The sequence below is a fragment of the Dreissena polymorpha genome, chromosome 4, assembly GCF_020536995.1.
Source record: "Dreissena polymorpha isolate Duluth1 chromosome 4, UMN_Dpol_1.0, whole genome shotgun sequence".
NCBI classification, from domain to species: domain Eukaryota; kingdom Metazoa; phylum Mollusca; class Bivalvia; order Myida; family Dreissenidae; genus Dreissena; species Dreissena polymorpha.
The window spans coordinates 15,705,178-15,730,655 of record NC_068358.1 but is presented as its reverse complement, the minus strand read 5'-3'; the positions used below and the strand labels follow the sequence as shown (position 1 = coordinate 15,730,655).

General features: G+C 37.7%; 1 protein-coding gene across 1 annotated transcript in view; it reads left to right on the top strand.

The window, feature by feature from the left end:
• Positions 1–520: 520 nt before the first annotated feature.
• Positions 521–25,478, top strand: part of LOC127877136 (cytoplasmic dynein 2 heavy chain 1-like) — a 127,184-nt gene continuing 102,226 nt past the window's right edge. The window contains 19 exon segments of the mRNA XM_052422781.1: positions 521–576; positions 578–733; positions 1,479–1,625; positions 2,944–3,103; positions 5,122–5,382; positions 6,266–6,358; positions 7,690–7,829; positions 8,851–9,099; positions 9,994–10,067; positions 12,168–12,312; positions 13,250–13,425; positions 13,794–13,989; positions 15,488–15,596; positions 16,470–16,618; positions 16,971–17,069; positions 19,361–19,500; positions 20,812–21,040; positions 23,121–23,248; positions 25,222–25,465. Coding sequence (XP_052278741.1) covers positions 535–576; positions 578–733; positions 1,479–1,625; positions 2,944–3,103; positions 5,122–5,382; positions 6,266–6,358; positions 7,690–7,829; positions 8,851–9,099; positions 9,994–10,067; positions 12,168–12,312; positions 13,250–13,425; positions 13,794–13,989; positions 15,488–15,596; positions 16,470–16,618; positions 16,971–17,069; positions 19,361–19,500; positions 20,812–21,040; positions 23,121–23,248; positions 25,222–25,465 — 2,937 coding nt within the window. The 5' untranslated portion in view covers positions 521–534.

Genomic DNA, 25,478 nt, shown 5'->3' with positions numbered 1-25,478 from the left:
CGTGTAATATGTTTTAGCATCATTACTTGATTTCTTAGGATCACATAAATTGCAGTGGTTTTTTCACCATTTTGGGAATGGGGCCTGGTCCCTAGGCTTTGGATTGGGAAAATACAAGGGGTTTGACTTGCAGCGGGAAATTAGTTTTGTTGTTGTTTTGATAAAAAAATGCTTCAAATTGAGAAAAAAAGGGTGTTCAGTATTATATTTACTAACTTTGAACTTATATAGCTGGATGCGAGATGAACAAAATGTTGAGGTCTTAATTTTTTTTCTAATTTGGAAACCTTCGAAATGTACTTTTTTTTCCATTGGGAATGGGCAAAATTTTGAACATAGAAAAGCACTGAATTGATTTTAGCAAAGCATTTTATATTCAAGTTTAAGCCTAAAAATGGCATTAGGTTAGTAAAAGGTAGTAAATAAGGTTGTTCAAGAAATTCTCAAAATTATCTTAGGAGTATTCAGTATAATTTATTAAGAAAAAATATGGATTTTCCTTTTATTTTCTTATAGATGCAAAGTATCTAAAAGATGGCTGGTGACTCGAGAAAGGATTTCCTCATTGCCACCACAGGCAAACTATTTTGCTGTGCCTGTTAATGATCCTGCGCTGAAGAATTTACCAGACTCGCCTTCCCTGAACAGCTTTCTGGATGATGGAAACAGCAACGTTCTTGCTGGGAAAATGGACCCGAAAAGTAGGGTGAAGATGGTTGCCTTCTCAAACAAGGTAAATCTCCCACACACACAAAGAACAGTATATGTATACCTTATACTGAAGGTGTTATATCAGAAGGCCTATATTACACTGATTTGGCATAGTTTTACAGCAAAATTTGTCTTGTTTAAGTTGGTTAAAGAAGTTAAATTTTGCTTTGATACAAATTTCCATTGTCTTGTATATGCAAACAAACCCAGGTAGTAATTATTTTAAATATATTATTAAAAGGATTACTATACCACCGTGAACATGCTGTAACTTGAAAATGATCTGAAGGAATGGACTGTGTCTTATAAATTGACATTATTTTATATTGTCATATTTCATTGCTTTGTTTGCATCATGTTTAATGTTGGTTGCCACCTGCCTTTCAAATTATTATACATAACATCATTTTGCCATAAATTTTCGCACAGTGCAGGTCATTATGATAAAAAGGCAAGATTTTTTTTAACTGATGGAAATTAGTCATTAATTTTTGGTTGCATTTTATGTTTGTTTTGGCACCTTATGGAAACATTTTTTATTTAAGCTTGATTACATAGAAAGCCTAATGCTTATTTGAAACGCTATCGAGTCCATTTCCTTAGCCAAGAACCAGTACTGTACTTGGTGTCTATGGGGGAAATCTAAAGAACACTCCCACAGTGGGGATTGAATCGGTGACCTCCCTAGCGCTAGGTGGACACTATATCCACTACTTCACTGCGACCTATGATTTAACCTATGATCTATGATTCTACAATGCTTGCAGGTGGACCCAGGAGAAAGCAAGGACAGAGTGATTGTGTTCTTCAAGATCCGACCTGACGTGATCACGCCTGACAATCTGCTCACCAACATTGTGGTCTCCTCCATGTTGGATTCCCCTCTCAACACTCTTTACCATGCCATGCAGAAGGTTTGTAATTTTACCCACTGAACTTGATGTATTGATTTATCAAATGTACTGCGACCAATGAATCAACCAAATTTTATGTTGTAGACATAGGGCTTGTTGTTTTTTTACAGCTTTACTGCCTAAGAGTGTTTGTAGTACCATAATTTACCAGTGTTAGGGGGTATTTTTTGGGTCAGTTATGGGTATTTATTTTTGGGGGTAAATTCAAGGGTATTTTTGACTCATTTCAGGGTATTTTTGGGTCAATTTGGGGGTGTTTTTGAGTAAAGGCAGGGTTGATATTAACCTGCTTAACGCAAGTAATTTAACATTCCCCTATTCCTACTTGTTTCTTTAGCTTTAGTATTAAATCATTGCCTTGAAGTGGTCATTGTGAATAATAATAAAATAACATTCTGAGACTTTTTTTTCATGAAACAAAATGAGAGCATGCTCTAAGTTGTAGTTTGAGACAAATTTATTGCTGTCTGTTTTATAACAAGTCTGTTTATACAAATTGAATGATGTTTTTTTTTTAAATAAAATCCAGAAAAACATTGTTAAGGGTAAAAAACACTGCTAACATGTGCACAAGTTAGCATACAATTCACAAACCACATTATATTGAATGTATTTAAATAAAGTTTCGTGACAAAGTTGTTTTCAAATATTTTTGGATTGAATTCTGAGTCCTTGTTATTTTCCCAAACAATAGGATTTTCTTATTTGGCAAAAATTGGATGAGCCAGTATACTTCTTCATTCCTAACTAAATGATACTTATTAACATTTTCCTGTTGGAAGTCTTCATCCAATTATGGATTACCAGTGGGGGGTTTTCGTTTAAAAATCGGGTCCAGTATTCAGCCCCATTCTCAATGGAAAAAAGTATATATTTTCCCCAAATGGGACCTCAAAATTCCCAAATGAAGGTTTTTTTGTTGTTGTTTTTTAGATTTCAACATTTTATTCATCTCCAATCCAGCCACTAAGTTCAACCTTAGTGAAAATAATGCTGAAAACACTTGGAAGCATTGTTTAGCAAAACAGCAACAACACTAATTTCCCAATTTTAGTCAAAAAGCCGCAAATTTTCCCAATTCAAAGAGACCAGGCCTCATTCCCAAAATGGTGAACAAAAACACACTGAAATTTACTTCATAATTCTTTACTTAATGAATTAATTATGACATGTTTTATGGTCACATTTCTAGGATTATAGAAGGTTATTTGATTAATAAATGACCAAATATTTTCTGTCTCTACTGTAATATAACATATCATTTCTTTAATTCGTTTCTATAATTTCCAATCATTTCGATGGACCTTTTTTATGATAGATTTATTCGCCACTGCTTTGTGAGGATGGAAAGTGGAGCAAGAACGTGGACCCCAAGTTGCAGACCCTTCTAAGTGAGTTGGAGGCGGGGCTTGGTAGTGCGCTGAGAAAGCAGGACCCCAGCTTCCGTGGGAAAGACTCTGGGGACGAAAACCTGGGAAGTAAGTTTGTTTGCCCTTTTCTGGGATGTCTATACAAATGAGCTGTGCTCTGTGAAAATGGGGTTTTATGCATGTGCATAAATATAGAATATTATGTGAGTTTGGGATAAAGATCAAGTTTATCATGCGAGGCTTAGAACCGATGTAGAGCGAGGCTTGCCGAGCGTTCTCATGGTTCATGCCGAGCATGATAAACTTGATCTTTATCCCAAACTCACATCCTATTATTTCCTCCCTATTTTCGATTAATAATTGTAAAATATCGCATTTTTTGACGATTTTGTTTTTCTGTTGTTGACAAAAACAGATTCTCCAATTTTCGGAAAAACCCAAATCTGATCTAAAAATAGCGATAGTATAAAGCTAATGTTTATACGATCGTTGTTATACTATCGATTTTCATCTGGTATAAGGATAAAATGTCATACCAGATTATCCTGTGCAGTCTGCACAGGTTAATCAGGGACGACGCTTGTATGACATTTTCTGTTCAAAGAAAGTATCCTCTTAGCAAAAATCCAGTTTAGGCGGAAAGTGTAGTCCCTGATTAGCCTGTGTGGACAGGCTAATCTGGGACGACACTTTATGCACATGCATTAAACCCCCGTTTCACAGAGAACGGCTCAAATCTATAGACTGATCTGTGGCCACAGGGTAGGGTATCAACTGCTCCTACTTATCATGTACTGTGTGATTCAGGGTGAGTTAATTACTAGAATGAGAGCTTATAAGCTTCCCTGTATCACATCATGCTGGGTCAGCAAGAAGCAGTGTAACAAATTAGCCCATCTCTGGGAATACCAGGCTTAATGTATATGTTTTAATTATTGTGACGACACTTTCCACCTATACTTTTGTAAATAGGAGATTTCCTTTATATAAGAAATTCCATAAAAGTTGAAAGTTTCGTCCTGGATTAGCCTTTGCAGACTGCACAGGCCAATCTTGGAAGACATTTGAGCCATGCTGTGTAAAAAAGGGGTTTAATGCATTTGTGTAAAGTGTCGTCCCAGATTAGCCTGTGCATTCCACACAGGCTAATCAGGGACGACACTTTCCGCCTTAACTAGATTTTTTCTAAGAAGAGACTTTCTTTAAACAGAAAATATCATAAAGCGGAAAGTTTTGTCCCTGATTAGCCTGTGTTGACTGCACAGGCTAATCTGGGACGACACTACGCAAATGCATTAAACCCCTTTTTCACAGAGCATGGCTCATTTTATGCACTCAGATTAAGCTGGGTTTCCCAAGGGCAGGGCTCTTATGTATTTTTTTTAGAACCCTTTTTTTCCACAGCATTATAACAATAACAGAATTAAACTTATTTATAATATTTTGATATTATTTGTAATGACATCATTTTGTTTCTTTCTTTGTCCTCATATAATGGTTTCATTTAAAGTTTGACTTTACTTACAAGACCTGAACATCTAATGAACTTAAATGAAACAATATAAGGTTACCATATGACCTAGCTTAGCAAATGACAAATGAGTCTCCTGTACAAGTGAACATTAAGTTTTTACTCCTTCTCAGCTATTTTAAAATGGTTACTCGTAATTTTTATGCATTAAAAATCACAAACACTACCAAATGCTAAATGTTTGATATCACAAACAAACACATGCCATTTTGTATAGTTTAACTGAAGATGTGCTATCAAGGTGTTATGATTGGATGTTATATCAAACAAATTCTAATATGATTGATAGTTATTTGGTGAATTATCTATTTTCTGCTTTGAAAAGTTTGTGCAAATTAGTGCAAAAGACACATGAATATTTATGAGAATTTATTATTATTATTATTATTATTGAAAAAATATCCAGATATAACCACCCTTGTTTGTACACTATGTTGACTGTCCTGATTTCTTTAATTTATAAATAATGTATTTTGATTAAAACTGGTGCCAGTTAAGCATGAAGTTACTTATTTTCAGTGGACACATATTACATGCATCATTTACAACATATAGCCACAGGTTTCCTTTCAGCAGTATTCTCAATATCTCATAGATATCCTAAACCCTACGGATGAATTTGAATTCTGGGCCGACAATGCCAGGGTGGGTAAAGGCGAGGCTAAGGAAAGAGCTGCACACTTTGTTGAGCTGTTTAAACCCATATCAAAGGACTATGGGGGCCTGGATGCGATGTCGCTCATGGACGCCATGGAGATGGTGGATATAACGCAGGATACGCTGGATGACGTCTGGCGCCAGACCGACTTTGATGCTTACCCTGAGAACAGGATGAGACATCTTCTGGACTGCATTGGTAAGCAGAATTTTGAAGGCCTTTGCAAACGGTTTGGATCCAGATGAGACGCCACAGAACGTGGCGTCTCATCAGGATCCAAACTGTTTGCTATTCTGATAGTATTCTTTGATTTTTTTTTTTGAGGAAAATGCTTATTTTAGAAATTCAGCAGACAACATTTTAGCAGACGACAAATTTCTCAGCATGCAAAGGATTAATGAAAAAAATATTTAGTTTTAACAGGCTGTTTGGCTAGCGCAGTGGTTGGTACACTCGCTTCTCACCTAGGCGATCCAGGTTCAGTTTTTCTTCCCAGCTGCATGTGAGTTGGGTTTGTTGTCACCATACCCGACTGGTTAGGTTTTCTCCAGGTACTCCCGCTTTCCCCCACAACACAAGACCACATCAAAATTGAAAAAATCTTTCAGTAACAATGAAGTACTGGTAGCTGGAAATTGCTTCTTTAATTGAAAATTTGTCCCAACTTTCATGAGTCTAGTAAATTTATTAGGTAGGAGTGCTGGGACATGTAGCCTCTGGCTTGGAGAGGACTTCATAAACTAATAAATACACACACTCTTTTAAGTTTTATAAAGAAAATTTGAAGAAGTTCTCATAGATATGATGTAAAAGTAATATGAATGGAACATATCATTATGATGTGCATTTTGATTTTTAGGGCTTATGTAAAGCTTGAATTCGCATGCATACTCTCTTCTGCCACAATGTTTAGCAAAATGTAAAATAATTGCTATGATGATTGTTGCAATGTTTTACATAGATGTTCGTAATGCTCAAGTTGCAGCAAGTATTTAATTAATTTTTACGCAAGATAATGCTCTTGCAAGCTTGTCATGAATGTCAAAGTTGTTCACTCGGTCTCTTGTATGTTATTTCACAGCTGGGTCACTGGGTCGGTTTGTGCAGCGTAAACTTGCAGAGGAGAACTTGTGGACGGGACAGCTAGGCCCCATCAAGGATGCCCTGAGAGCAGGTTGGAAAACTGACCATTTCCTGGCTTTACTATTTGAAAAACTTTAACCATCAATAAAGCTGTTTGAGTTTTACAAAGTTTGATATGGTCTAAAGTCATAATTGTTTCCCCTCCCGTGTCCTTTCTTAGCAAAGTTGCCTTGAGCTGTGAAGATATTATGGAGCAAGAAACGTCTTATACCTGAATGTTGCGAAATGGCTCTTGTGTCATTTGTAGCTAGCGTAGAATGTGTCCAGTTTGGATAGGAGATATCCTGTCCAGTATAAAGTTGTACATTAGAGGGTAGTGAAGCTTCAAGCTATAATGCACCTATGCATATGCTGACCGCATATTGCATTAGACACATTTTTGCATGATGCGATTCATATCAAGAAATTTGGCTTAAAAAGACACAACACAATCCAGTGTTACCATAAATGAACACAAAGATAACTTATCACTTATTACAAATAAAACTTGCAAAATAACAAAAAATATTTCAAAATAACATACCATGACATGACATTGTATAACGGGGTCATAATGAAGTAAAAATACAGAAATTATGTGTTTGTTTTTGCACTAAGAGCTTGTTAAAAACACTTCAACACATTTGTTTAGTTATTTCTTTGTTTCACATTAATGTTTTTGACAATCATGCTTTGTAGTTTTATTCAGATTACCATCAGTGATTTGTTTACCCAAAAATTACAGCCTTTTACATGCTTTTTCCCAATTGCAAAAAGTAAAAAAGGCTGTTTCCCAATGGCAAAAAGTAAAATTTTTTTTCCAAAAAAATCTGACCAAAATTTCCCCAAAAATATGCCAAACTTTTCCAATAAACTCCATCATTGGTTTATTGAGTTTATTTTACAGCAATTGAATTCCTTAACACTTTATAATATGAATTTTAGAAGGCAGTTAAACATGCACTTATTAACAATTAGTGTACTGTTATTGTTTTTGTTTTTTTCCAATTTCATGGTCTATCGCGCTTTTTTCCCGATCAAAACGGCACAGGCTATTAATATAAAGTGAAAAAAATCACTGACCAAGGTACCATGACATTTCCAAAGATGTGAGGGGATACATCATATAAACCTTGCTCCTGGAAAACTGGAACTTAATGCTTGTGCATAAAGTGTCATTCCAGATAAGCCTGTACAGTCTGCACAGGCTAATCAGGAACGACACTGTTTGCTTTTTGGGAATTATTCGTTTAAAAAGTCTTTTTGAAAAAAAATCCGTCTAGGTGCTAAGTGTTGTCCCTGATTAGCAGACTATTCAGGCTGCAAAGGCTAATCTTGGACAAAACTACACATGCTTTAAGGCCATTATTTCTCCACTGTTAGGCGTGTCAATCTGTGAGCGGTGGATCACGGCATGTGAATCTCTGACCGGCCAGTTCTGGAAGAGAGACACGCTGCACCCCTGGAAGGGCGACAAGGTCTCCCCTGAGGGTCTCAAGAAACTGGCGGTCAGACTGGAGGAGGTAGGCGTCTGCTGTGTATTTTGTTTCTTGTTCTGTGAAAATTGGGCAAAATGCATGTGCGTAAAGTATCGTCCCAGATTAGCCTGTGCAGTCTGCACAGGCTAATCAGGGCCGACACTTTCCGCTTTTATGGTATTTTTCGTTTAAAGGAAGTCCCTTCTTACCAAAAATCTTTAGGCGGAAAGTGTCATCCCTGATTAGCCTGTGCGGACTGCACAGGCTAATCTGGGACGACACTTTACGCATGGGCATTATGCCCAGTTTTCTAAGAAAGCGACACATTTTGTCACTTCAGAATGGGGGACTTTAATACAAATGGAATATTTGACCCTTGTTCTGAAAAACAAGGGCTTTATGCATGTTCTTAAGGTACTGTCCCATATTAGCCTGTGAAGTCTGCACTGGCTTATCAGGGATTACAAATTTATGTTGTGTGAGTTTTTTAAGTCTCTAATTAGCAAAAATTCAGTTTGGGCAGAAGGTGTTGTCCTTGATTAGTTTGGAACAACACTTTATGCACATGCATTAAGCCCAGTTTTATCAGGACCAGGCTCATTTTTACACTTTTAAAACATTAATGAATATACAATTTTTCACTATGAAATATTCATAAAAGCTCTTATTATGACATATTGTTTTTGCCCTGTCTGTTGGTTTGTTGCTTTGTTAGTGTGTTTGTTTGTTTGTTTGTTTGTGTCAAACTTTAACACTTGCCATAACTTTTGCAATATTGAAGATAGGCTAGCAACTTCATATTTGGCATGCATGTGTATCTCATGGAGCTGCACATTTTGAGTGGTGAAAGGTCAAGGTCATCCTTTAAGGGCAAAGGTCAAATATATGGGGACATAGTGTTTCACAAACACATTGCTTGTTTTTCTTTTTGTATTTAATAGAAATGTCTGACTTATTTCCATTTATAGTTAAAATATGTATAATTAATGAACACAAAAAAAGAGTTGTTGATTAGTAAACGATATATAAGAGGAAAGTATTCACTTCTATTGTCATTTTCCTTCAGATCCTGGATCTCCGTATCGTCCACGACCAACAGTTGCGTCTGATGACGTCACAGGAACAGAAGGAGTTGCGTGTGGACGAGGCGTTCAACCCGTTCATGGGCCTCAATCCCCTGCAGTACAACCCCTATACGCAGCCCCTATGGCAGGCAGCAGTGTCCCAGTATGAGAGAGTTATGGCCCCTGCTGAGCAGAAGACAGTGAGCAAGCTGCGGTCCCAGTTCCGGCAGATGGATGGAAATCCACTCCAGGTGGGTAGATGGAGTGACTTGAGACTCGACTCAAATTTAACTCTTAATCCTTTACCCCTTAGATAAGTATTTTGACATGTTTGTAGTCCCTAAGAAAGTTAAATTTAATTAAAGACCTTTCTTACTCGATTCAAGTTTTAAAGGCTTCATTTCAAACCCTTAGATACTGATGAGCAGCAAACAGCATAAAACCTGAACAGACTGCAAGTTACTCGCACATAGCCATTTTCACTTTGCCTCTGAGTGGGAAAGGGTTAAAGCATGCAATTTTAGCTCGTGAAACTTGCAATATGCAAGTAAAATATCAGTTTTGCAAGTTTTTTATTATTTGCCATACAAAAAATTGACTGGAAGATATTATTCAGGATAAAATGAAATTATTATTTGTCCCCCTAATGGATCCTAAGTTCGTAACCCTAGCACAATTGTGTTAATTATCTGACAGCAAAATATATCAAATTGCTGTATTTAAAGCACATTTTTTTATTATTATAAAAAATTTAGAATATAAACAATTTAATCAATATGTTTGCGTGCTTTTTTATGTTAGCTTATATTACTAAATTAAAGGTTAAATTTTAAACTAGTATTTATAGTATTTATAGTAAACAAATACTAAACAAGCTATATAGATTTTAGTTAGATCACTAAAGTTTATTTTAAGTGATTAACATTGGTACTAAATTAAATAAAATCACATTTAAAATACTGAAGTAAAAACATGCATTAATGTAAGCATGGAATAACACATACTTTTGTATAAGTTTTGGTTTGGTGTCGAAATGAAATTCAAAAATTTGCTGGTTATTGATGTTAGGTGTACTTTGATGTACAACTATTACAGAAAAAATATAACATATATTGTACATGTAATATAACTGCTTTTGCTTACAGCTTTTAAGAGAGTTCCAGAGATACAAGTCCCTGATCAAACGACCTGGAATCAGCAAGGAAATGGTGGCAGAAAGGTACAGCAAAATTATTGTTTTTCTGCCTTTTTAGCTCACCTGAGCACAACGTGCTTATGGTGAGCTTTTGTGATAGCCTTTTGTCCGTCGTCCGTCGTTCGTCATGCGACATCAACATTTGCCTTGTTCACTCTCTAGAGGCCACATTTATTGTCCAATCTTCATGAAATTTGGTCAGAAGATTGGTTTCAATGATATCTTGAATGAGTTCGAAAATGGTGACGTTTGCTTGAAAAACATGGCTGCCAAGGGGCGGGGCATTTTTCCTTATATGGCTATAGCAAAATCTTGTTAACACTCTAGAGGCCACATTTATTGTCCGATCCTCATAAAACTTGGTCAGAAGATTCATCCAAATAATATCTTGGACTAGTTCGAAAATGATGTCGGTTGGTTGAAAAACATGGCCGCCAGGGGGCGAGGCATTTTTCCTTACATGGCTATAGTAGAACCTTGTTAACACTTTAGAGGCCACATTTATCTTCATGAAACTTGCTCAGAAGTTTGGTCCCACTGATATCTTGGATGAGTTCAGAAATGGTAACCTTTGCTTGAAAAACATGGCTGCCAAGGGGCGGGGCATTTTTCCTTATATGACTATATATGACTATAGTAAAATCTTGTTAACACTCTAGAGGCCACATTTTTTGTCCAATCTTCATGAAACTTGGTCAGACGATTCAACCCAATAATATCTAGGACAAGTTCGAAAATGATGCCGGTTGGTTGAAAAACATGGCCGCCAGGGGGCGGGGTATTTTTCCTTACATGGCTATAGTAAAACCTTGTTAACACTCTAGAGGCCACATTTATTGTCTAATCTTGATTAAATTTGGTCAGAAGATTTGTCTTAATGATATCTTGGATGAGTTGGAAAATGGTAACATTTGCTTGAAAAACACTGCCACCAAGGGGCGGGGCATTTTTCCTTGGATGGCTATATAAGGCTATAGTAAAATCTTGTTAACACTCTAGAGGCCACATTTATAGTCCAATCTTCATGAAACTCTGTCAGAAGATTCATCCCAATAATATCTTGGAAGAGTTTAAAAATGATGCCGGTTGGTTGAAAAACATGGCCACCACGGAGGCGGGGCTATTTTCCTTATATGGCTATAGTAAAACCTTGTTAACACTCTAGAGGGCACATTTTTTTCTGATCATCATGAAACTTGGTCAGAAGATTTGTCCCAAGGATATCTTGGATGAGTTCGAAAATGGTTTTGGTTGCTTTAAAAACATGGCCACCAGGGGCGGGGCATTTTTCCTGATATGGCTATAGTAAAATATTGTTAACACTCTAGAGGCCATATTTACTGTCCGATCTTCATGAAACTTGGTCAGAAGATTCTTCCCGAATAATATTTTGGATGAGTTCAAAGATGATGCTGGTTGGTTGAAAAACATGGCTGCCAGGGGGCGGGGCATTTTTCCTTATATGGCTATAGTAAAACCTTGTTAACACTCTAGAGGCCACATTTATTTTCCGATCTTCGTGAAACTTGGTCAGAAGATTTATCCCAATAATATCTTGTTATCTCAGGTGAGTGACTTTGGGCCTTTCAGGCTCTCTTGTTTTATAATGAAGACACAAACATGGACAATATATTGGGTTAATTAGAACATGGTAAATGTTTAATACAGTTTGTTCGCTCAGTACAAAAGGTTTCCTAAACCTTACTGATAAATAAATAAACTCATCTGTGTTTAAAACTAACCTAATGTCTTCAATATGTGAATAAATTAATTTTCGGTGGTTCGCATACAAATGGCGAGATATAGGAAGTCACAAGTATCAAAGATACATGTACCAATAACACCATATGAGTAACGTTCCGAGAAAACTGGGAATAATGCATGTGCGTGAAGTGTTGTCCTAGATTAGCCTGTGCAGTCCGCACAGGCTAACCAGGGACGACACTTTCCGCTTGTAATGTTTTTTTCTTTTAAAGGAAGTCCCTTCTTACGGAAAATCTAGTTTAGGCGTAAAGTGTCGTCCCTGATTAGCCTGTGCAGACTGCACAGGCTTATCTGGGACGAAACTTAACGCACAGGCATTATGCCCAGTTTTCTCAGAACGCAACACATATTTGTGTGCAGGGAGCAGTTGCTTGGCCAGCTGACGGTGAGTCATAAGGGACTTCAACAGCAGTTCAACGATGCTGGCAACGGCAAGCTGCCCAAGGGCAAGAACCTGCCTGAGTTTGTCAACCTCATAGTCTTTGTGAGGCAGCTGGAAGCTAAGGTAACATTAACCCTTTACCCCTTATAAACGCACTTTGACACGTTTGTAGTCTCTTGAAAATATAATTAAATATAAAATCTTCTTCACTAGAATCGAGTTTTAAAGGCTTCATTTCCAACCTAAACATACTGATGAGCAGCAAACAGCATAAAAACCTGAACAGATAGCGAGTTACTCTCAGGCTGCTCTGGTTTTACGCTGGTTGCAAAAGCAATTTTCACTTTGCTTCTGAGTGGGAAAAGGTTAAAACAGAAGTTGTGCAATTAGTAAAGAATCTTTATTGAACTGTTGCTGTGCATTTAAAATAAATATATATATGAGCTGTGCTCTGAAAGTATAGGGTTTAATGCACGTATGTGCAGTGTCATTCAATATAAGCCTGTGCAGTCCGCACAGACACTTTCTGCTTTTATGATATTTTTCGTTTACAGAAAGTCTTTTCTTAGAAAAAATCAAGTTTATGCGGAAATTGTCGTCCCTATTTAGACTGTGTGGATCGCACAGGCTAATCTGGGACAACACTACGCACATGCATTAAACCCCTTTTTCCTAGATCACGGCCCATATGTTTATTGAACAACTTCCTTTAAGTTGTTTTGGAATAGAAGCCTTGGCCTACATTCAAAAAGCAACTTAGATGGAACTAAAGGAACTTTCTTAAAATTCATAAAACTCGTTAAAGTCACTTTTATTTTACATTCGAGCTGTGTTCTGTGAAAACTTGGCTTCATGCATGTGCGGTATGTGTTGTCGCAGATGAGCCTGTGAAGTCTGCACAGGCTAATCAGGAACAACACTTGCCGCCTTAATTAGATTTTACTTCAGAAGAGACTTTCTTAAACAAAAACTACCATAAATTTGGAAATTGTTTCCATAATAAGCATCTTCAGACTGCACAAGCTAATCTGGGACAACACTTTATGCACATTGTTGCTAGGTTGAGGAGAATCTGAAAACGTCAGAGAGCCTGCTGAGTGACCTGAGTGGTTTCCAGAAGTTCCGTAAGGAGGCCACGGAACTGCGAGATGAGATGGTGAACTGGCGCCAGGAGACGTTTGATGAGTGGTGCCGCGAGGTCCAGGCACTTATTGATGACCACAAGAAACCTCTGAGGTGAGGAACAGATCATGTTCAAAAGGCCTACTTAAATCCTTCTTTTTTACCCCACCATTCACAAGCACCTGGCTTCACTACTAGAGACCACTTAGGCCACTAGTCTGAACGAAATGTATGCATAAATACAAATATTTTGTTATTTGTTTTGTTAGTAAATTTACTATAAATAATTAATTATATTATTAAAAAAGCTTTAAGGAGGTGAACCATATTATCACATGAATAAAAAAAAAAGATTTCACAATTTAAGAGAAAACTAAGTGGAAACTTATTTCAACAACAACATCAGTTATCAGATTCATAACATTCTTCATTTTTAAGCTGTTTATATACAACTACTGCCATTTATTCTTGATTCCGGCTAGCCTGGAGACAAATGGTCGCCTCATGGATCTGGATCTCAAGACAGGAGAGCTGGTTGTGAACTACGGGGACAGGCTGGTCACGCTGATGCGGGAGGTGCGACAGCTGACGGGGCTTGGATTTGCTGTGCCAGCTAAGATCCAGCACGTGGCTGCCACGGCCCAGAAGTTCTACCGGCATGGTTGCATCCTGAAACAGGTACTTGAACATTATATGAGCCTCTTTCTGGGGAAGCTAGGCTTAATGATTGTGCAGTCCCAGATAAGCCTGTGTAATTTGCAAAGGCTCATCAGGCACTACACTTTTCACGGTTATGGAATTGTGTATTTAAAGGGAGTTTTTACCATCAAGCTCAATTTGGTGTTTGTATAATCTTTTTGGAGTTTTCAGTGTGACTCTACCGAGAATTTGTGGAGCAATATGTTCATATTCCTATAGCTGAGATTTGGGATTGTTTATTGGTTGACAGACATTCTCTATACTCAGCTGAGTAGATATTAAGTTGGCATTTTTCTGAGTTGATCAAAAAGATTGAGAACGATCTTGATACTGGGCTCAGATTTAATTATGAAGCCTTGACTGTACTTTATGACATTAGTTTTAACCTATTTATTTTAGCTCTATTGCATTGAAATCCTCAGGCTTATTTGAAACGCTCTCAAGTCCATTCCCGGGCAGAGCTCCAGATAAGGTTTTGTGAAATTCTTAAATTACTACCAGATTTTCAAAAAGAATTCTTAACTCTGAAATTTTATTCTTAACGTTACTACTAAGTTTTGGAAAATATTTTTTATTATTTTTTTCTAAATGACCTAAAAATAAATAATAATGATTATTTTCATGCAAAAAAAATCAAAATAAACATACTAGCAACTTTATTTATACGAGTTAAACAGTGTCTTTTCAGTATAATACAATTTTATTTTTCCATTACCTTCATATGCCCAAACTGTGTTTAGATTGCATTCCTTAGATGAATTTTTACATATTTCACATTTAAAACGGATCTCCCCTTTAATCTTTTCAACTATTAGCCACGGGACTTGTCCCTTCCACTCGTTCAATGTTTTATTTTGTGTATAAGTTTGGACCCGTCGTGTCGTGTTTTTGTTAAGCTTTTCCGACTGTGTCGGCAACTGAACATACAACATCGTATAAGAACTTTTCTATAATGTCTTTCTAAACATTTTACTTCGGCTCACTTTGCGTACAATATGTTAAAAGCGTGTTTTTGAACGCTTCGCAGTTTTTTAGGACGCTCTCTCTGGGCGCCGCCATTGTTTTTTGACGGATAGACTGTATACGCCGCTTTTATTGGAAAAAAATGCGCATTGTTAAACAAACCAGATAACCGTTCTATATAAGCACCGCAAAGATCTTTAATACGCGAAAAGAACTCAATAAAAATCAATACGAACCGATGTAAAAATAATAATCGTTACTTGATTTTGTAATTCTTAATGGTACGACAAGATTTTAAAATAAATACGTAACGGACTTGAAAATAATTCGTAATTACGAAAATACGACCCTTATCTGAAGCTCTGCCGGGCCTAGAACCAGTACTTGGTGTCTTTGGAGGAGATCTTAAGAACGCTCTGGCAGTAGGGATCGAACCCATGACCTCCCGGTCACTAAGCAGACACCCCATTATGCAACGGGGACTTGTTAACACAAAAGCGAAGTGCTGTTTCAGGTGGCCCATTTCTACAACACGATAGACCAGCAGATGATTGACAGCCAGAAGACCATGATGTTGGAGTCCGCCAAAGCTTTCGAGAGACTCGCTAAGAACCCCAAAACTGGTGGGTTAATAAGCAGCATTCTGGGCAAACAGGGCTTAATGCATGTGCAACAAGCGAAATCCCAATTGGCAGTCCAGGCAGGCTAATCAAGATCATGACACTTTCAGCCTAAACTGGATTTCTGTTTAGAAGAGACTTCCTTTATAAAAAAAGCCATAAAAGCAGAAAGTATCGTCCCTGATTAGCCCGTGCTGACTGCCATCTGGGATGACACTTTACCCACATGCATTAAGCCCTGTTTTCCCAGAACAAGGCTCATATCGACCCGTTTTCATGATGCATTCAACAATTTAGTTCAACAATTTAGATTCAAAACTAAATGTGTACATTTTGTTAAAACAAGCAATACTCTTGACTAAGAAAAACGTTAAAATTATTGGTTTATTAATGGATTATCATAATCAAAATAGTTAAAATAATAAAGCGTTTCAAGCAATATCCCCTGATTATTCAGAAAATATATGTATTACAAACATAGCTTTTTTATTTGCAAGAGGCGCAGTGGTAACATATTTGCTTCATGGGGTCCCGGGTTTGATTCCCCTGGAAGGCAATATTTTTTAAATTCAAAAATCTTTTTCATGATATTGTAAAAAGTTAAGACTATGCAAAACATTAAAGATGTGTAAATTAACATATTAAATGATTTTTATGTAAACAAATATCTGTGTTTTTTGTAAACAAATATCTGTGAACAAGTCCCTTTAAGACTTCCATAAGAATCTTTGTGGATACCGGCGGTGGTTGGTGTTTCTAGGGACCAAGTCCAGGAGGTATCTTTTTAACAAGAATCCAATCTAGGCGGAAAGTGTCAAGTGAAAGTGTTCCTTATTAGCCTGGGACGACTTTGTACGCACATTTTCTCTTTTCTAGGGGCTAAGTCAAAGGGTGAGGAGGTTCAAGTGACCTGGGACAACCCTGAGGAGCTCGAGATCTACATCAAGAAACTGCAGGCGGCCGCCGAGAGGCTCACCTCCGAGAACAGGAAACTGAGGAAGTGTCACTACACCGTCTCAGATAAGGTGCGTGTACTGGCGCAAGTCTCTGTCGTTTTGATAGAAATCTCTGATTTTTTAAAACATTTTTTTTTTCAGAAATACTATAAAAAAAATGCAATTTAGGCGGGTTCGGAAAGCTGGGCTTAATGCATGTGCGTTAAGTCTTGTCCCAGATAAGCCTGTGCAGTCTGCACAGGCTAATAAGGCACATCATTTTACGCTTTTATGGTATTTTTTTTTTAAAGGAAGTCTCTTCTTAGCAAAAATGAAATAAAGGCGGAAAGTGTTGTCCCCAATCAGTCGGTGTGGACTGCACAGTATTACCAGAACGAGGCTCCAGTATTAAGTAGTTTACAAGCCAATGTTTCCATTACAGGTTCAGACATTGATGAGCGTGGACCTACTGAGACAAGACAAGAGATGGAAGGAGGGCCTGGTGGACATACGCCACCTCATGGCTGACCTCGTGCAGAAGGTAGGCAAGCCATGTGGCCTTTTTAGTTTAATTTCAGTTTGAACCTATTTATTAATAGCTCGATTGCATCGAAAACATAAGGCTTATTGAAGTCCATTTCCTGGGTAGCATCAGTACTTTGTGTCTTTTGAGGAGATCTAAAGAACTCCCCCACAGTGGGAATTGAACCTGTGACCTCCCATCTGCTAGGCGGACACCATATCCACTACGCCACTGCGACCTTAATTTGATGTTGCCGTGTTGGAGTGGATTTAACAAATTTGGTTTTCTCACTTTGATATCTGATGTTATCATTTTGAGATTTTGAGAGTGCATGCTCATTTGCGAAAATTCTTTAATGGATGCTTATAAGCATTTAAGACATCTAAATACTGGTAAGACTACTGCACCGAGATCCTGTAGAAAAACTTCCTAATTTAGAGAGCTAACTTTAATGGGCCATTGACAATCAACACAAAAGTGTGACAATAGACACTCATTTGTGAAATTTTAATTGGGGACTTTATTTTTTAGCTCATCTATTTTTTGAAAAAAAATTATGAGCTATTGTCATCACCTTGGCGTCTGCGTCGGCGTCCGGTTAAGTTTTGCGTTTAGGTCCACTTTTCTCAGAAAGTATCAATGCTATTGCATTCAAACTTGGTACACTTACTTTCTATCATGAGGGGACTGGGCAGGCAAAGTTAGATAACTCTGGCTTGCATTTTGACTGAATTATGTGCCCTTTTTATACTTAGAAAATTGAAAATTTTGGTTAAGTTTTGTGTTTAGGTCCATTTTATTCCTTAAGTATCAAAGCTATTGCTTTCATACTTGCAACACTTACTAACTATCATAAGGGGACTGTGCAGGCAAAGTAATGTAACTATGACTGGCATTTTGGCAGAATTATGTGCCCTTTTTATACTTAGAAAATTGAAAATTTGGTTATGTTTTGTGTTTAGGTCCACTTTATTCCTACAGTATCAAAGCTATTGCTTTCATACTTGCAACACTTATTAACTATCGTAAGGGGACTGTGCAGGCAAAGTTATGTAACTCTGACTGGCATTTGGACGGAATTATGGGCCCTTTATACTTAGAAAATTGAAAGTTTTTGGTTAAGTTTTGTGTTTTGGTCCACTTTACCCCGAAAGTATCATAGATATTGCTTTCATACTTGGAACACTCGCAAACTATCATAAGGGTACAGTAAAAGGACAAGTTGCATAACTCTGGATGTCATTTTTACGGAATTATGGCCCTTTTTTGACTTAGTAACTTAGAATATATGGTTAAATTTTGTGTTTCGATCCACTTTACTTTTTAAGTATCAAGGCTATTGCTTTTAAACTTCAAATACTTTCATGCTATCATGAGGTTACTGTACCTGGCAAGTTGAATTTTACCTTGACCTTTGAATAAATTTTTTTTTAAGATCATCTCACAAATTACCACCACACCCTCACACTATACCCCCCCCCCCCCCACCTCACCCCCCTCATTTTTTTTTTGAAACGGTTAAAAAACACAAATATTTTTTTATATTATTTTATGTTTGAAATACCGTCCAACCATCGCACCCAAGAATCCCCACCCCCTTCCCCCCCCCACCACCCCCCACCCCCCCCACCCCCCACACCCCGATTTTTTTTCCTTTTTTTCGTATTTTTGGAAGATAATGTAATAAATGTCCACACACCCACACAATGCACCCCTCTTCACTCCACCCCTCCCTCCTTTGTGATTGAAAATGAGAGTCCCTTCACCTTTAAAAAGAAATAGATGAGCGGTCTGCACCCGCAAGGCGGTGCTCTTGTTTAAATGTTTAAATAGCTGTTGACAATGTTTAAATAAATTTTTAGCAATGTTTCAATACATTTTTGACAATGTTTAAATATAGTTTACTTTTTACATCTACCATTATTGCATATTTTCTGTCAGTCATTGTTGAATCAAAGACCACATTGCACAAAAGATGGCTCTAAAAATGGTGAGAAATCAGTACGAGCCTCGCTCCGAGAAAACTGGGCTTAATGCACATGAGTTGTGTTCTGAGAAATCTGGGCTTAATGCATATGTTCGTAAATTGTTGTCCCAGATTAGCCTGTGCAGTCCACACAGGCTAATTAGTGATGACACTTTCTGCTTTTATGGTATTTTCTGTTTAAATGAAGTCTCTTCTTTGCAAAAATCAGTCTAGGAAGAAAGTGTTGTCCCTGATTGCATAGGCTGATCTTGAATGACACTTTATGCACATGGATTAAACACCATTGTCCCAGAGCAAAGCTCATAAACTTTCTCTTTCACAGGGTTTCATCCCGGAGCACATGGCCCCCTGGAAGGCCCACTGGGACAGACAGCTGTACAAGGCTCTTGAGTTCCAGTACAAGATGGGGCTGGAAGCGCTCAATGAAAACCTGCCGGAGATACGGGTCGACATCACATACAGGTAGCAAGGGTTTCAGAATCTTTGTTATATGAGCCTTGTTCTGAGAAAACTGGGCTTAATTTATGTGCGTAAAGTGTCATCCCAGATTAGCCTGTGTTGTCCGCACAGGCTAATCAGGGACGACACTTTCCGCCTAAACTTGATTTTTGGTAAGGAGGGACTTCCTTGAAACTAAAAATACCATAAAAGCGGAAAGTGTCGTCCCAGATTAGCATGTGCAGACTGCACAAGCTAATCTGGGACGACACTTTACGCACATGTATTAAGCCCAGTTTACTCAGAACGCGAGTCATATGTTTAATTTATGTAATTCTTTAGCATGTTATTTGATAACCTTCTATCAAGGATGACAAGATTTGATGGTTCGCTAATTACAGGCTGTTCATCGGTCAGTTAATCAGTTAATCATCAAAGTCGGCCAGTCTAAAATGAATTACTTAAATTCAACAGATTTCTTCAATAGACTTGATGACAATGTATATGATAGAATTTTACGTGCAATTGAGTCAGGCTCTGTGCAAAAGGGGCTTAATGCGTGTACAAAAATGCCCTCCCAGATTAACCTTCAGTCTGCACAGGCTAATTAGGGACGACACTTCCCAATTATATCGTATTTTTTTGTTTCAAGGAAGTCTCTTCTTAACAAATATCAAGTTTAAGCGGAAAATGTCGTCCTTTATTAGCTTGTGCGAACTTTACAGGCTAATCTGGTATTATACTTTACACACATGCATTAAGCCCTGTTTTCCCAGAGAGAGGCTAAAACTAATGAGCTGCAGAGTAAATTATTATAATGGCGCTGTTTACCCAGTATTTGTTTGCAGTCTTCACCAAACTTAATGAAAATCTTGTGTCACAAATATCTTGCTCAAGTTTGTTAACTGGTCAAATTTGTGTCCTGGATCTACATAATTTTGGGCCTTGAATAATCAAAATTTGAAATTTAAACTGTTTATGATCTCAAATCAGACAGTTTTCTCCCAAACTCAGTATCAATGGCTTTCAGCCTAAAATGAGCTCTTGTTAGCTTGACCTTTTGGTTTATTCACCACAATGTGCCCTTAGATTCTTTTCAAATTTCTTAACTCTTTCAGCGCTGGAACCGAATTTTGAAGGCCTTTGCAAACAGTTTGGATCCAGATGAGACGCCACAGAACGTGGTGTCTCATCAGGATCCTTACTGTTTGCTATTCTGATATTATTCTTTGAAAAAAAAATCGAAGAAAAGGCTAATTTTAGAAATTCAGCAGATGACATTTTAGCAGACGACAAATTTCCCAGCATGCAAAGGGTTAAACAATATTCCCACAGGCAAAGACATCTGCAGTTCAATCCACCATTTGAAGAGGTGAAGGCCAAGTACTTCCGGGAAATGAAGAAGTTCATCAGCATCCCCAACATCTTCAAGGGAGTGTCAGAGAACACGGAGAACCTTATATTTCCCGCCATTATCGACCGCAATGCAGACGGCTTCTTCAACTGTTACCAGAAGGGCGACGCCCTGTTCAAACGGTTGGCAGAGGAACTGGAGAAATTTAAGGTGAGACTCTATGTTCATTGCCTATGAATTGGTTCCAGATTTGGATTTTAAAATTAAGAATAGTATGTGTATTGTTCTGACAAAACTGGGCATAATGCATGTGCGTAAAGTGACGTTCCAGATTAGCCTGTGCAGTCTGCACAGGCTAATCAGGGAAGACACTTTACGCATAAACTTGATTTTCGGTAAGAAGGGACTTCCTTCAAACTAAAAATACCATAAAAGTGGAAAGTGTCGTCCCTGATTAGCCTGTGCGGACTGCACAGGCAAATCTGGGATGGCACTTTATGCACAAGAATTAAGCCCAGTTTTCTCAGAACAAGACATGTAAGTACAACATGGAAGGTATTGTTACTTGCAAAGCAGAATGACCCTTTTGTGGCTTTCTACTTAAGTCCAGTTTCCAGTTTTGGTTGTCCTGGGGTCGCTGAAATTTCAGTTTCAATTTATGACTGGGTTGTTTTGGGGTGCTGAAATTCAAGCACGCTTTGAGGAGTGTGTTGTTCTGTCGTCACTGACATTAAAGTCCCATTTTTTGGAGTGGATTGTTGTGAGCTCTCTAAAATTCAAAGTTCAGTTCAAAAAGAGCATTCTTCAGGTGTTCCTGAAATTCAAGCTCCATTTTAGGAGTTGGATGTGTTCAGGTGGCTGAAATTTAAGCTCAACTTAAATAGTAGGTTATTCGGGGCTTTCTGACATTCTAGTTCTTTTTCAGGAGTGGATTGTTCTACAGTTGGATAAATCTAAGTTCCATTTCAGGAGTGATTGTTCTACAGTTGGTTAAATCTAAGTTCCATTTCAGGAGTGATTGTTCTACAGTTGGATAAATCTAAGTTCCATTTCAGGAGTGGATTGTTCTACAGTTGGTTAAATCTAAGTTCCATTTCAGGAGTGGATTGTTCTACAGTTGGATAAATCTAAGTTCCATTTCAGGAGTGATTGTTCTACAGTTGATTAAATCTAAGTTCCATTTCAGGGGTGGATTGTTCTACAGTTGGTTAAATCTAAGTTCCATTTCAGGGGTGGATTGTTCTACAGTTGGTTAAATCTAAGTTCTATTTCAGGGGTGGATTGTTCTACAGTTGGTTAAATCTAAGTTCCATTTCAGGAGTGGATAGTTCTACAGTTGGTAAAATCTAAGTTCCATTTCAGGAGTGGATTGTTCTACAGTTGGTTAAATCTAAGTTCCATTTCAGGAGTGGATAGTTCTACAGTTGGTTAAATCTAAGTTCAATTTCAGGAGTGGATTGTTCTACAGTTGGTTAAATCTAAGTTCAATTTCAGGAGTGGATTGTTCTACAGTTGGTTAAATCTAAGTTCAATTTCAGGAGCGGATTGTTCTACAGTTGGTTAAATCTAAGTTCCATTTCAGGAGTGGATAGTTCTACAGTTGGTTAAATCTTAAGTTCCATTTCAGGAGCGGATTGTTCTACAGTTGGTTAAATCTAAGTTCCATTTCAGGAGCGGATTGTTCTACAGTTGGTTAAATCTAAGTTCAATTTCAGGAGTGGATTGTTCTACAGTTGGTTAAATCTAAGTTCAATTTCAGGAGTGGATAGTTCTACAGTTGGTTAAATCTTAAGTTCCATTTCAGGAGCGGATTGTTCTACAGTTGGTTAAATCTAAGTTCAATTTCAGGAGTGGATTGTTCTACAGTTGGTTAAATCTAAGTTCAATTTCAGGAGTGGATAGTTCTACAGTTGGTTAAATCTTAAGTTCCATTTCAGGAGCGGATTGTTCTACAGTTGGTTAAATCTAAGTTCCATTTCAGGAGCGGATTGTTCTACAGTTGGTTAAATCTAAGTTCAATTTCAGGAGTGGATTGTTCTACAGTTGGTTAAATCTAAGTTCAATTTCAGGAGTGGATTGTTCTACAGTTGGTTAAATCTAAGTTCAATTTCAGGAGTGGATTGTTCTACAGTTGGTTAAATCTAAGTTCAATTTCAGGAGTGGATTGTTCTACAGTTGGTTAAATCTAAGTTCCATTTCAGGAGTGGATTGTTCTACAGTTGGTTAAATCTAAGTTCCATTTCAGGAGTGGATTGTTCTACAGTTGGTTAAATCTTAAGTTCCATTTCAGGAGTGGGTAGTTCTGGGCTCGCTGGACCTGGATGAGTTTGTGGAGCAACATCTCAAGGAGCAGGGGGACTGGGAGAAAAACTTCAAGGCTCTCAAGATACGGGGCCGGGACGCAGAGAAACTACCCAAGTAAGGGGAGTAGGATTTGTCTACTTTGCAGACTTGTTTTTATGCCCCCGGTAGGGTGGCATATAGCAGTTGAACTGTCCGTCAGTATGTCAGTCAGTCTGTCTGTCTGTCTGAAAAAAACTTTAACATTGGCCATATCTTTTTCACTATTGAAGATAGCAACTTAATATTAGGAATGCATGTGTATCTCATGGAGCTGAACATTTTGAGTGGTGAAAGGTGAAGGTCAAGGTCATCTTTCAAGGTTAAATGTCAAATATATGGCGTCTGTCAGTCCGAAAACTTTAACATTGGCCATAACTTTTTTAATATTGAAGATAGCAACTTGATATTTGGCATGCATGTGTATCTCATGAAGCTGCACATTTTTAGTGGTGGAAGTTCAAGGTCAAGGTCATCCTTCAAGGTCAAAGGTCAAAACAAAACAAAAAACAAATATTTTTTTCAAAGCGGCGTTTTCATGAAGCTGCACATTTTGAGTGGTGGAGGGTCAAGGTCATCCTTCAAGGTCAAGGTCATCCTTCAAGGTCAAAGGTAAAAAAATTAAATTCAAAGCGGCGTTATCATAAGCTTCACATTTTGAGTGGTGGAAGTTCAAGGTCATGGTCATCCGTCAAGGTCAAGGTCATCCTTCAAGGTCAAAGGTAAAAAAAAAATAAAAAATCAAAGCGGCATTCTTATGAAGCTGCACATTTTTAGTAGTGGAAGTTCAAGGTCAAGGTCATCCTTTAAGGTCCAAAAAAATAAAAAAAAATAATTTTAAAGCGGCGCAATAGGGGGCATTGTGTTTCTGACGAACACATCTCTTGTTATTAGTACTCTTGAAACAAAGTAAGAGGGGATATACTGGTGTCAATGTTGATGTCCTTCCATCTATCTGTCCTTAAACACAAATTTATCCGACTAAGAATTAAAACAATTTTTGATATATTATTTCCGCCCTCTTCCATATAAAATAAAGTTGTGTATGTGTAGCGTTTTTTATCTTTTGTAAAAATCTATATAGTTTATATTTTCAAAGTATAATTTTTTTAACTAGGTTGTAGCAACTTTTTCTACATCTCTACATGTTATGTTGTTTTTTTTGTCACTACTGAGACAAGCTTGAGTAGTGAAAATGAGTTTGGTTTTCGTGTGATACTGCTAATATAATTAATTATGCCCCCTTCAAAGAAGAGGGGTATATTGTTTTGCTGGATGTTGGTCGGTCTGTCGGTCGGTCTGTGTGTCTGTCGGTAGACCAGTTCGTTTCCGTTCAATAACTTTTGAACTGATTGACCGATTGGCTTGATACTTCACATGTGCATTGGACTCGGATAGTAGATGACCCCTATTGAAATTGGGTTCACTAGATCAAAGGTCAAGGTCACTGTCACAATAAGTGTGCAAATCATTTCCGATCAATTACTCGTCAACCAATAGACCGATTGACTTGATACTTCACATGTGCATTGGCCTGGGATAGTAGATGACCCCTCTTGAAATTGGGGTCACTAGGTCAAAGTTCAAGGTGACTGTCACAATATGTTTACAAATCAAGGCCTTGTTTTGGGGGCATATGTCTCCGACAGCGGACCTCTTGTTAAAATAGAGATAGTGAACATGAACAGTATTTATCTTTTTTTATTATGATGAAACAATCTCTAATATTTGTTCAATGTTTGATGATGAAATATTATTTTTGTGATAATTATAAAACATTTAAGGTCAGTGTTAAAATGTATTTGAGCCTCGCTCTGTGAAAAGGGGATTTAATCCATGGGGGTTAAGTGTTGTTACAGATTAGCCTGTATAGTCCGCACAGGCTTATCAGGGACGACACTTTCTGCTTTTATGGAATTTTTTGTTTAAAGTAAGTCCCTTCGTTGCAAAAATCCAGTTTAGGTGTCGTTTCTGTTTAGCTTGTAAAAAAGGTAGTGTGAAACAAAAAGTGTAGTGACCTTTTGTTATAAAGCTCATGTTACATATTCCAGTGAGGTCAAGATAGACTGTATCACCGTCAACACGATGCCAGTAAAAGCCGTCATTGACGACCACATCCAGCGACTGTTCGACGCGCTTCTCAACTCGCTCAGAAAGGCAATCACCAAGGATGTTGCAGAGATTGAGAACTTCCTCAATGTTTCCATGGAAACGCTGTCCAAGCGGCCGACGAGCACGGAGGAGATTGGCGAGGCTAACACGAAGCATGGGGAGTTTGCCAAGCAGAGGAAACAGGTGAGCCCTTTAC